Raw genomic sequence first — 13,498 nt, 5'->3', positions numbered from 1 at the left:
CCAGCGCACGCCGCCGATCCTTACCACTGCAGGCAGGGTCGACCGCCCATGGTTCCTAGTCGATTCGTTACCACTGCGCCACACTCTGTTTGGTTTTTGATAGCTGCATGAGTTTTATTATATTTCGAGATTAATCCTCTGTCACTTGCTTTGTTTGCAAATATTTTCTCACATTCTGTGGTTTGTCTTTTTAAGTCCCATTTGTTTATTTCTGTTTTTATTTTCATTACTCTAGGAGGGGTGGATCCAAAAAGATATTGATGTAATTTATGGCAGATAGTGTTCTGCCTGTGTTTTCCTTTAGGAGGTTATAGTATGTAGTCTTAACATCTAGGTCTTTAATCCATTTTGAAGGTTTTTTTAAAATAATAGTACTTTTATTTTTAATTATTTATTGTTGGCTCCACCCACAACATGTGTAAGTTCTGGGGCTTTGGATCAAATCCGAGCCACAAGAGGGACAATGTCAGATCCTTAACCCATGAGCCGCCAGGAAACTCCCATTTTGAGTGTATTTCTGTGTATGGTATTAGAGTGTCTTCTAATTTCATTTTTTTATGTGTAGCTGTCCAGGTTCCTCAGCACTACTTATTGAAGAGACTGTCTTTTCTCCATTATATATTCTTGCTTCCTTTGTTGTAAATAATTGACCATGGGGTGTGGGTTTATTTTTATCCTGTTTCATGGATGTATATTTCTGGTTTTGTGTCTGTGCCATACTGTTTTGGTTACTGTAGCTTTGTAGTATAGTCTGAAGTCAGGGATCCTGATTCTCCAGCTCCATTTTGCTTTCTCAGTATTTCCTTGGGTATTTAAAGTCTTTTGTGTTTCCACATTTTAAAATATTTTGTTCTAGTTCTGTGATAAATGCCATAGGTAATTTGATAGGGATGGCATTAAATCTGTGATTGTCTTGGGTGGTATAGTTGTTTTGACACAACATGACACAACATCTGTTTGTGTCATCTTTAATTTCTTTCATTAGCATCTTAAAATTTTCAGAGTACAGGTCTTTTGCCTCTTTAGGTAGGTTTATTCCTAGATATTTTATTCTTTTTGATATAATGGTAAATAGGAGTCTTTCCTTAATTTCTCTTCTGATCGTTCATTGTTAGCATATAGAAATTCAGCAGATTCCTATGTATTAATTTTGTATCCTGTAACTTTATGAATTCATTGATGAACTCTAGTAGTTTTCTGATAGTATCTTTAGAATTTTCTGTGTGTAGTATTGTGCCATCTGTAAATAATGAAGTTTTACTTCTTGCTTTCCAATTTAGATTCTTTTTGTATATTTTTCTTCTCTGGTTGCTATGGCTAGGAGTTCCAAAATTAGAACAGTAGCAGTGAGGTTGGACATCCTTGTCTTGTTCCTGATCTTAGAGGAAATCTTTCAGCTTTTCACCATTGAGTATGATGTTAGCTGTGGGTTTGTCATATATGGCCTTTGTTATATTGAGGTAGGTTCCCTCTATGTCCACTTCCTGGAGGGCTTTTTTAAATCATAAATGGGCGTTGAATGTACTTAATTTTAATGCAAATAGCCTCTAATGACTAGTGGCTTCCATATTGGATAGTTGTAGAACATAATGGCTAAGAGAGCAGTCTTCAAGTCAGACTGGCCCAAGTTTGAAACCAAGCCCCAGTTGCTGGGTGACCTGGGGCAAGCTATTTAATCTCTCTGTGATGTCATCTATAAAATGGGAATAATAATTAATACCTGCCCCTGGGATTGACTCATAGCAGAGCTCTTTGTAGCACGTCACAAACACTCGATGGAAGCAAGTATTAAGTGAGGATAAGAGCCATTCAAAAGTGAGGTGAACCTCCCCTGTGAATGAATGATGGCTCAGTGATGGCTGGTCATTTCCCACAGGCAAGAACCTGAGGCACTTGCAAACCTTTTCAGCCAGGCATCCACTGGGTGCCAGTGTTGTTTCACCCAGTGAGGCACTGGTGGCTGGCAGTGGCACTTCTGCCTGTAAGTAGGACAGTGCCTTAAGTTGCACTTTATTTTTAACACCGACTTTAACCTGATGCCAGAGCATTCTCCTACCCAACTCTTGACTCACTTTGAGATGATTTCACACTGCATCAGCCAAGGGTATTTATCTCAGCTGCCAAGGCCCTCATCTGCTCAGTGCCTCACTCTAGGTTAGGGTGGAAGACAAAACTCACTTTCTCTAACATGCCCCAAATCAATCCCACAGCCATGTCTTGTTAACAGCAGTAGCTAGCATTTGCTGAGTGCCTGCTGAGTACCAGGCAGCATGCAAGGCTCGGCATGCAGAATCTCTTTGGAACAACTCTGTAAGCTGGGTTCGTTCCTCTTTTGACAGATGAAGAAGCAGAAAGGTTGCTGAAGGTCATGTAGCTATTACGGTGACAGGGCAGGGTTTGACCCCAAATGTCTGAGTCCAGGACCTGAGTGCCCAACCACTATACCGTTCAGCCCCTGGCAGGCATCTGCCATGCATGCATTAGACCCCTGGCAGGTGATGTCATCCAAAGAGGGAGAAGATTAGGTCTCCACCTCCAAGGAGCTAGAATTGTGGGTGACACTCATGAGCCAGTGTGCACAGCACACACAGGATGTTAAGGAACATGAGAGAGGGCAGCTCACTCTGCTGAGGGGCATGGCCCAGGGGACCCTGTGCCTTGTCACCCTGATTCATATGGCCATGGCCATGGCTTTGGCTGCTTTAACATCATGTACCCCAAGTTTCACGTGTCTCTAGAGATTTGCTGAGGCTGGTTCGGTGGATACCCAGGGCTCTTTAAGTGGCATTTGGGAATCCCTCTGCCACTCATATGTCCTTCCCAAGGACACTTTCTTGGCAAAAGCTGACATCCCTGCAGCATTTGTCAGAGGCTTCCGAAAGCAACCCATGCCAGATCAGTTAATCCATACAGAAGCTGTGCCAGAAGACAGGACACAGGGAGGGGCTCATGACTGGAAGGGCAGCTTAGCGAAGAGGATGCCCTTGAAGTTAGCATCTAAATTGGGAGCAGGGGCTGAGTCACATTCAGCTCCCCTCTTGGGCCCCCTCACCCTCTTCATTGGCTGCATGACAACATTTAAGACCCATGCTATCATTGTATCTCTTTGAGTCCAGCTGCGCCATTACACCCTGAGCAACTTGAATTTAGATTATTGTGTGAATAACTCATATTTGTATTGTCAGTGCCTAATCCAGTGCCTGTAGCTAGGTAAGAGCTGGGTAGATTTTTTTTTTTAATTATAATTGATTTATAGTGTTGGACAATTTCCGTTGTACAACAAAGTGACTCAGTTATATGTATACATACATTTTTAATATTCTTTTCTGTCATGATCTATCCCAGGAAATTGGGCGTAGTTCCCTGTGCTGTACAGTAGGACCTTATTTTTATCCTTTATAAACGTCATAGTTTGCATCTACTAACCCCAAACTCCTAGTCCATCCCACTTCCTCCCCCCTTCCCCTTGGTAAACACAAGTCTATTCTCTATGTTTGTGAATCTGTTTTGTTGTAGATAGGTTCATTTATGTTATTTTTTAGATTTCACGTATAAAGTGATATAATATGATATTTGTCTTTCTTTTTCGGACTCCACTTAGTATGAGAATCTAGTTGCATCCATGTTGCTACAATTGGCATTATTTTTTCTTTTTCATGGCTGAGTAGTATTGTGTATATATACCACATCTTTTTTTTTTTTATAATTTTTTTATTTTCCCACTGTACAGCAAGGGGGTCAGGTTATCCTTACATGTGTACATTACAATTACATTTTTTCCCCCACCCTTTCTTCTGTTGCAACGTGAGTATCTAGAGAAAGTTCCCAATGCTATTCAGCAGGATCTCCTTGTAAATCTATTCTAAGTTGTGTCTGATAAGCCCAAGCTCCCGATCCCTCCCACTCCCTCCCCCTCCCATCAGGCAGCCACAAGTCTCTTCTCCAAGTCCATGATTTCCTTTTCTGAGGAGATGTTCATTTGTGCTGGATATTAGATTCCAGTTATAAGTGATATCATACGGTATTTGTCTTTGTCTTTCTGGCTCATTTCACTCAGTATGAGATTCTCCAGTTCCATCCATGTTGCAGCAAATGGCATTATGTCATTCCTTTTGATGGCTGAGTAGTATTCCATTGTGTATATATACCACTTCTTCCGAATCCAGTCATCTGTCGATGGACATTTGGGTTGTTTCCATGTCCTGGCTACTGTGAATAGGGCTGCAATGAACATGCGGGTGCACGTGTCTCTTTTAAGTAGAGTTTTGTCCGGATATATGCCCAAGAGTGGGATTGTGGGGTCATATGGAAGTTCTATGTATAGATTTTTAAGGTATCTCCAAACTGTTCTCCATAGTGGCTGTACCAGTTTACATTCCCACCAACAGTGCAGGAGGGTTCCCTTTTCTCCACAGCCCCTCCAGCACTTGTTATTTGTGGATTTATTTATTTATTTATTTTGTCTCTTTGCTATTTCTTGGGCCGCTCCCGCAGCATGTGGAGGTTCCCAGGCTAGGGGTCGAATCGGAGCTGTAGCCACCAGCCTACGCCAGAGCCACAGCAACGCGGGATCCAAGCCACGTCTGCAACCTACACCACAGCTCACGCAACGCCAGATCGTAACCCACTGAGCAAGGCAGGACCGACCCGCACCTCATGGTTCCTAGTCGGATTCGTTAACCACTGTGCTACGATGGAATCTCCTATTTGTGGATTTATTAATGATGGCCATTCTGACTGGTGTGAGGTGGTATCTCATGGTAGTTTTGATTTGCATTTCTCTTATAATCAGTGATGTTGAGCATTTTTTCATGTGTTTGTTGGCCATCTGTATATCTTCTTTGGAGAAATGTCTATTCAGGTCTTTTGCCCATTTTTCCATTGATTGATTGGCTTTTTTGCTGTTGGGTTGTATAAGTTGTTTATATATTCTAGAGATGAAGCCCTTGTCGGTTGCATCATTTGAAACTATTTTCTCCCATTCTGTAAGTTGTCTTTTTGGTTTCCTTTGCTGTGCCAAAGCTTTTCAGTTTGATGAGGTCCCATGGGTTTATTTTTGCTCTAATTTCTATTGCTTTGGGAGACTGACCTGAGGAAATATTCATGATGTTGATGTCCGAGAGTGTTTTGCCTATGTTTTCTTCTAGGAGTTTGATGGTGTCCTGTCGTATATTTAAGTCTTTCAGCCATTTGGAGTTTATTTTTGTGCATGGTGTGAGGATGTGTTCTAGTTTCATTGCTTTGCATGCAGCTGTCCAGGTTTCCCAGCAATGCTTGCTGAATAGACTTTCCTTTTCCCATTTTATGTTCTTGCCTCCCTTGTCAAAGATTAATTGACCATAGGTGTCAGGGTTTATTTCCAGATTCTCTATTCTGTTCCATTGGTCTGTCTGTCTGTTTTGATACCAGTACCACACTGTTTTGATGACTGTGGCTTTGTAGTATTTCTTAAAGACTGGGAGAGTTATGCCTCCTGCTTGGTTTTTGTTTCTCAGGATTGCTTTGGTGATTCTGGGTCTTTTGTTGTTCCATATAAATGTTTGGATTGTTTGTTCTAGTTCTGTGAAAAATGTCCTGAGTAATTTGATAGGGATTGCATTGAATCTGTAGATTGCTTTGGGTAGTATGGCCATTTTCACAATATTGATTTTCCCAATCCAGGAACATGGAATATCTTTCCATTTCTTTACATCTTCTTTGATTTCTTTGATTAAAGTTTTATAGTTCTCGGCATATAGGTCCTTTACCTCCTTGGTCAGGTGTATTCCAAGGTATTTGATTTTGTGAGGTGCAATTTTAAAAGGTATCGTATTTTTGTATTCCTTTTCTAATATTTCATTGCTGGTATACAGAAATGCCACTGACTTCTGAATGTTAATCTTATATCCTGCCACTTTGCTGAATTTATTAATCAGTTCAAGTAGTTTTGGGGTTGAGTCCTTAGGGTTTTCTATGTATAGTATCATGTCATCTGCATACAGTGACAGTTTGATCTCTTCTCTTCCTATATGGATGCCTTTTATTTCTTTTGTTTGTCTAATTGCTGTGGGACTTCCAAAACTATGTTGAAGAGCAGTGGTGAGAGTGGGCATCCCTGTCTTGTTCCAGATTTGAGTGAGAAGGCTTTCAGTTTTTCCCCATTGAGTATTATATTTGCTGTGGGTTTATCATGAATGGCTTTGATTATATTCAGGAATGTTCCCTCTATACCCACTTTGGCGAGGTATACCACATCTTCTTAATCCATTCATCTGCTGATGAACATTTATGTTGTTTCCATGTCTTGGCTATTGTGAATAGTGCTCCTGTGAACACAGGGGTGTATGTTTCTTTTTGAATTATGGTTTTATCTGGATATGTTCTCAGGAGTGGCATTCCTGGATCATATGGTAGTTCTATTTTTAGTTTTCTGAGGTCCCCCCATTACTGTTTTCCATTGTGGTTGCACTAACTTACATTCCCACCAACGGTGTAGGAGGGTTCCCTTTTCTCCACATCTTCTTTAGCATTTGTTCTTTGTAGACTTTTTAATGATAGCCATTCTGACTGGTGTGAAGTGATATCTCATACTAGTTTTAATTTTCTTTTCTCTAATAATGAGTGATGTTGAGCATCTTTTCATGTGCCTACTGGCCATCTGTATGTCTTTTTTAGAGAAACATCTGTTTAGGTCTTCTGCCCATTTTTCAAATGAGTCGTTTGCCTTTTTGTTGTTGGATTGTATGTGTTGTTTGTATATTTTGGAGATTAAGCTCTTGTCTATGGCATCGTTTATAAATATTTTCTCCCATTCTGTAGGTTGTCTTTTGTTGGTTTTTTGTTTTTTAATGGTTTCCTATGCTGTGCAAAAGCTTATAAGTTTGATTAGGTCACATTTGTTTATTTTTGTTTTCATCTCTATTGCCTTGGGAGACTGACCTAAGAAAACATGTATATGGTTGATGTCAGAGAATGTTTTGCCTATGTTCTCCTCTAGGAGTTTTATGGTGCCATGTCTTATGTTTAAGTCTTTAAGCTATTTTGAGTTTATTTTTGTGCATGGAGTGAGGGTGTGTTGTAGTTTCATTGATTTACAAGCAGCTGTCCAACTTTTCCAGCACCACTTGCTGAAGAGACTGTCTTTTTCCTATTTTATATTCCTGCCTCCTTTGCCAAAGATTAGTCAAAAGTGAGTTTATTTCTGGGCTCTGTATCCTGTTCCATTGATCAGTACATCTGTTTTTGTACCAGTAAGTAAAGGTTTTTGATTGAATTAATTTGAGTCTTCTCCACTGAGCCCTAGTCTACCCTCTCCTCACCCCCATTATCTCCACAACTAATTTCAATTCCCTCTAAATTTATCTCTTCCCAAATCTGCAGCCATATGTGGACATCAAAGTGCTTTACTGACATAGACACACAGCAGATCAGTTTGTGAAGGGAGGATGACCCTTGCAAGTCCAGTTTAATTGTTCAGTTATTTGAGTGAGTACTGGAGCTAGTTGTCACCCATTTCTCATACATAACAGGGGGTTAATGATCTTTCCTCACAGGATGCCATAAGCACCAAATGAAATAATGCCTGTAAAGCATGTGGCAAAGCACCTGACAGAGTGAGTGTTTGATAAAGGGACGTGCAGGGCCAGTTCTCGGGTGAGGTGAGGAGGAACATGCCTCAGGAGCAAGATTGAAGGAGGCATCAAAAACTCAAATATTGGAGATAAATCATTTTATTAGTTATCTGGTTGTGGGGGTGCTGAAGCAAAGTGGTGCAAACTGGGTGATTTAAAGACATGACTTTCTTGGGAATTCCCATTGTGGCACAGTGGTTAACAAATCTGACTAGGAACCATGAGGTTGCAAGTTCGATCCCTAGCCTTGCTCAGGGGTTGAGGACCCGACGTTGCTGAGAGCTGTGGTGTAGTTTGCAGATGTGGCTCAGATCCCATGTGGCTGTGGCGTAGGCCGGCAGCTGCAGCTCTGATTCGACCCCTAGCCTGGAAACCATATGCCATGGGAGTGGCCCAAAAAATGGCAAAAAGACAAAAACCAAAAAAAACCACATGACTTTCTTCTCTCAGTTCTGGCAGCTAGAAGTCCAGGGCCATGCTTCTTTGGAAGCCTCTATGGGAGAGTCCTTCCTGCTGCTTCCAGCTTCTTGGAGCCCCAGGCATTCCTTGGCTTGTGGCCATGTCACTCTGCTCAATGCCTGTCGTCTCATGGCCATCTTCTCCTCCTATATCTGTGTCCTCTCCTCCTCTTGTAAGTCATATTGGAGTAAAGCCGCCCTACTCCAGTAGGGCCTCCTCTTAGCTAATTACGTCTGCAGTAACTCTACTTCCAGAGAAGGTCTCATTCTGAGGTGTGAGGGTTAGGATGTCAACATATCCTTTGGGGGGACAAAATTCAACCCATGACAATAGTATCACTAAGTTATAGGATGAAACAGGGTTAAATAAAGGCAAGATTCAGCTCTGCCCCTGAGCAGCCCCCCTCACCCTCCTCACCCTGATCCTGGCCCTGCCAAAGGCGGTCTGCCTTTAAACGTAGCTGTGCAGCCGTTGCTCTCTGAGAAGGTGCTGTACACGGTGCGATGGGGAGATAGAAGGAGAGGGAAGGCCTTCCATGGGATTCTAGTCTCACAGAAGAGAAAAATACACAGATTGGGAAAGAAAAGAGCAGCTCTGACAGCTGTCAGCTGGTTGCTGGTTGTTCCCAACAAGGCTGTGGTGTTACCTCACTGAGCAAATACAGTCTCACAGGATATCAGTGACCGCGCTCTCTGTGTTGGAACGAGACAAAAACTAGGTCACCTTATCGCGTCTGAACTGAGAATTACACAGTGACGATGGGCAGCCCTAGGGCTGTCTCTCCTGGTTCACATGAATGGTTACTGTGTCCTTTCCATGACCTCTGGCCCTTGCTGCTGACTTTGACCACTGTTGTGTTCCTGGTGGTACTTGCCTGGCTGGCATGAACAAAATTAATCGTTGCAGTAGAATGTGATAGTGAGCAAGGTACAAAGATAGTGCCACTGGAGCCCAGAATCTGCTTTGGGACATCTGAGATGGCACCACAGAGGAGAGTGGTTTTAGTTGACTTTGAGGGAGGAGGAGAAGTTCAGTTGGTAGTTAATTGCATGCAAAAGGGAGCACAGTGGAGGCAAAAGCATGGAGGTGTGAAAGTGCAGGATGCATGTCCTGCAGTTTCCACCTGGCATACCCTTTCCTAGGCTACCCTCCCCTATCTCTTCCCGGCCAGTGCCCATTGCCACTGACCTGTCATTCATAGCATTTATCACACTGCATTGTGCTGGGCTGCTTTTTTCCACCTTCAGATTGTGAGCTCTGTGGGGACAGCGACTTTGGGTCATTAACCCCCAGCACAGTGCCTTGAATGTAGTCAGTGTTGAATACGTGTTTTGAAGGAAGATGAACTAGTAAGTCACCCCCATGTGCTTAGATCCAGAGATGTCTAAAATGAACTCATGAAAGATGAAAATAAAAAATGTTAAAGGTCGGAGTCAGTTTGGAGGAGGGCCTTGTTTGCCAAACAGAAGAGTTTAGGTTTCACTCAGTTAGCAACTGGGAGAGTCACTGAGAAATTTGGGGGAAGATCACCTTGATGCTGTTACTGATCCAATGAAATGGATAAAATGAAGAGGGGAGAAATCAGACCATGACTTTTGGTAAAATGCTACAGCAATAGGCCAGGCAAAACGTGATAAGAACTTGCAAGGGGACAATTTCCATGGGGACGAAGCACAGGGGTGGGTGGAGGGACACATAACCAAAATAGAAAGAATGGAAAGAATGTGATGGTTTATTAGCTGTTTGGAATACTTTAAACCTAATTCATTTTTGCTTTTCTGGTATCTGGTTAGGTTTTTAAGCAGGGTGTGTCTTCTTAATTATGTTTCCCCTGAGCTAATATTAAATTGGCTTATGTGCATTAGACACATGCCCGGTAGGCAGAATACTCTCCCCCACCAAGATATCCATGTCCTAGTTCCCGGAACTTGGAAATAATGTTAGGTTACATGGCAAAGGGGAATTCAGGTTGATAGGCAGCTGATTTCAGCTAGGCAGAGTCTCCTGTGTTATCCAGGTGGGCTCAGTGTAATCACATAGGTCCTTACAAGTGGCAGAGGACCAATAGAGATGGCAGCATGAGAAGGATCTGGCCTGAAGTGGCTTTTTTTGAAGGTGGAGAAAGGGGCTGTGAGCCAAGGAATGTAGGCAGCCTCTAGAATCTGGAAACACAAGGGAACAAATTGTCCTCTGGCGTCTCTAGAAGAATGCAACCCCACTGGTAACTAGATTTTATCCCAGGGAGACATATGTCAGACCTCTGACCTCACACAATATGCTTTACAGAGGGCTGGGCATAGGATGCTGATGACCCAGACAGAGAGTAAATCTTGCCACAAATGAGCCGTACACTGGGTGCTGAAGACACAACCATTTATTTCAAAAGCCTTCATTTCTCATTCCTGAAGTGATCTGTCACTAGACTGAAAAGTCATCTGTTTCAAGCAAGAAGACATGGCATAGTTATTCTCCGCTTTCAGAATTTCTTTTTTGCACTTGTGTCGCTCCATCACTTGGGAAATAGATTTCCCATAGATTCCTACTGCCAACAGTGACTGAGTCCATGGTAGTAGCATTTCTCTTAAAAACATGACAGGTGTGTATAAGACATTGTGTTAGGCTTTCCCGTTGCGGCTCAGCAGGTTAAGAGCCCAATCTAATGCCCATAAGAATATGAGTTCAATCCCTGGCTTTGCTCAGTGGGTTAAAGTGTCCAGCGTTGCTGTGGTGTAGATCTCAGCTGCAGCTCTGATTCGACCCCTAGCCCACGAACTTCCATATGCCATAGGTGAAGCTGTAAAAAGGAAAAAAGGCATTGGTTAAGTCTCTTGTTGAGGTATCCAAAGATGAAGCAGCTAGTTTGAAAGCAGGGGAAGGAACTCCAAGGCACGTGATAGGCCAGGTATGCTTTATATATGTTATCTTACTTAATTCTATGGAAATCCCATGAGGTGGGCATCATTATCCACATATAGATAAACTAATTAGAGGAAGAAGAAGCACAGATTCAAACTAGGGTCTAGGGCTTCAGACCCATGGTTTCCCCACTTTGTCATGCAGAATCCCAGTAAACACTGTTGAAAACAGCAGCCTTGCAGAATCTTTGGAAGAAGTCTAGATTAGGTCATGAAAAGTCCCCGCTTTCTGTCTGCAGCTTGCCCCTGTGTGCATGGAGTGTGCAACAGTGGAATACATGGCGACGGGACCTGTGAGTGCTTCTCTGGGTACACCGGCCCCAACTGTGACAAGCGTAAGTACCGCTAGTGTCCTTAATGGCACCCAGACCAAATGGGCACAGACGTAGGATTTCAATTGTGTTTTCCTGTACAGAGGCTCTACATGGGTGACGTGCCATCAGATATTTTGCTGACAGTTATGAAAAAATTTAAAAGAGATGGGAAAAGAGGGGAAAGGAGGGGAAGGGGGAAATGGGGGAAGGGAGGGCAGAAGAGCAAGCAGAGAAGATTGGAAGTGGCAGGTTTGGAAACAAGACAGTAACATGGCTTTAGCTATGTTTTAGGAAGGCCAAACTGGTGGCACCGTCAGGCTAGGAAAAAGAGGAAACCATTGTTGAGGCCATTGCCATGAGTTAGTCACCTAGTAAGGGGACAAGGCATGTTCTCAATTTCAAATCTCAGAAGCAGAGCACACTAACAGGAAGCAGGCTTGCCAAGGTTCACAAAATCATAAATGGGCGAGTCTCCTTCCCCAGGCTCTCCTGTCACTGCCCAAAGGACTCAAGAGCAAAAGACCTTTTTAATAAGACAAAAGACCTGCCCAGAAGCCACTGACCTGATGGAGAACATGGATGGAATTGTCTCCAAATAAAAAAAATAACTGTTGAGTCAAAATATAACCAATAAGCTGAGACAAAAATATTTGCAATCCACATGGCAGAAATGTTTTTATAGTAATATAAAGTCCACGATGGAGTTCCTGTCATGGCACAGTGGTTAACGAATCTGACTAGGAACCATGAGGTTGCGGGTTTGATCCCTGCCCTTACTCAGTGGGTTAAGGATCTGGCATTGCCGTGAGCTGTGGTGTAGGTTGCAGACTCGGCTCGGATCCCGCGTTGCTGTGGCTGGGGTGTAGGCCAGCGGCTACCGCTCCAATTCGACCCCTAGCCTGGGAACCTCCATATGCCATCAGAAGCGGCCCTAGAAAAGGCAAAAAGACAAAAATAAAGTCCACGAGCCCACTTTTTAAATTGGCCAAGAAGCGGCTAATCCTCAGGACAAGAAATGAAAACTGACCAACAAGCCTAGAAAAGGTGCTTAGCCCCACAAGGAATTACAGAAATGCAAATTAAAACCATAATGAAGTAGTAGTTTGGAGTTTGGGAGATTTTGTTTTGTTTTGGTTCTGGCTTTTTGCCCACTTTGCACACAGATTGAAAAGATGGGTCATATCCACCTGTGAGGGTGAGAACAATTACAGTATTGTCAGTGGGAATACGAGTCATAAACCTCTGAGGGAAATGCATCTATTAAATTTCGAGGGGTGCTTCCAGTTTGCTGCTACAGCTCCATTCTAGGAACTTACCTGGAGGAAGGGAAGGGTGAGTAGGTAAGAAGATAGATCAAAGAAACTCATGCTTTTATTGTTTGTAAGAACAAAACAGGCTGGAAACAACTTGGAGGTCCAGCTGTAGGAAGTGGTTGAGTAAAGTGTGGTATATCCTATTCTAGTTAGAAGAGTGCCAGCTGCTGAAAGAAATCGACACAAAAAAATCAATGGCTTAACACTATGGTTCCAAAACTGCCCCAAGGCATCCCAAAGTAGCCCATCAAATTCTCAAACCTGCTATGGGACATTTTAAATTTTTGAGGTGAACAGTAATACGTCTTAGGATGTCAGATGAAATGCTAACCCGAGTTCATAATTTCAACATTAGGTGGCACTATGTTTTTTCCCTGATATCATATCTTTACAAAGCTGCACTCCCAGTGGTTGCTGTGATAAAAAAGCAAGTACCATGAAAAAATCATTTTGACTGGAAGGAGGTTGGTAATTTCCAAGCCAATTCCAAGTTTTCAGAAGTTGTACGGTCTCTAACACACTCACCTGGCCCATTAATAAGTAAATGTGGTTGTTTAAGAATATAATGAAAACATTCATCTTTCTTCTAACCACATAACTTTTTCAAATGGCTATCAAGTTATCATGACATAGTTCCTGAGTCATTTGGTTCTAGCAGCTTAATCAATGGACCTGGTAGATACATCTTTTATACTGGGGCACCATGAAAAAATATTGAAACACTGAGGGCACCGTTAACCTAAGAATTTGGGGAACGCTGGGCTTAACAGAGGTGTATTTCTTACTTATGTAACAGCCCAGGGTGGGTGTTCCTGGCTGATAACAGCTGCCAACCACACGATGGTCAGGGATCTACAACTTTCCATTGTGTGCCTCTGCCATTCTGT

At 42.7% G+C, this 13,498-nt stretch overlaps 1 protein-coding gene across 1 annotated transcript in view; it reads left to right on the top strand.

The window, feature by feature from the left end:
- The window catches only part of STAB2 (stabilin 2), a 170,763-nt gene that overhangs the window by 33,587 nt on the left and 123,678 nt on the right, over window positions 1–13,498 (top strand). Inside the window, 1 exon segment of the mRNA XM_021092647.1 lies at window positions 11,224–11,319. Within this exon segment, the coding sequence (XP_020948306.1) occupies window positions 11,224–11,319 (96 nt within the window).

This window comes from Sus scrofa, chromosome 5 (assembly GCF_000003025.6).
Source record: "Sus scrofa isolate TJ Tabasco breed Duroc chromosome 5, Sscrofa11.1, whole genome shotgun sequence".
Classification (NCBI taxonomy): domain Eukaryota; kingdom Metazoa; phylum Chordata; class Mammalia; order Artiodactyla; family Suidae; genus Sus; species Sus scrofa.
The sequence above is the reverse complement of the archived record's forward strand: the minus strand, read 5'-3'. Positions and strand labels throughout refer to the sequence as shown.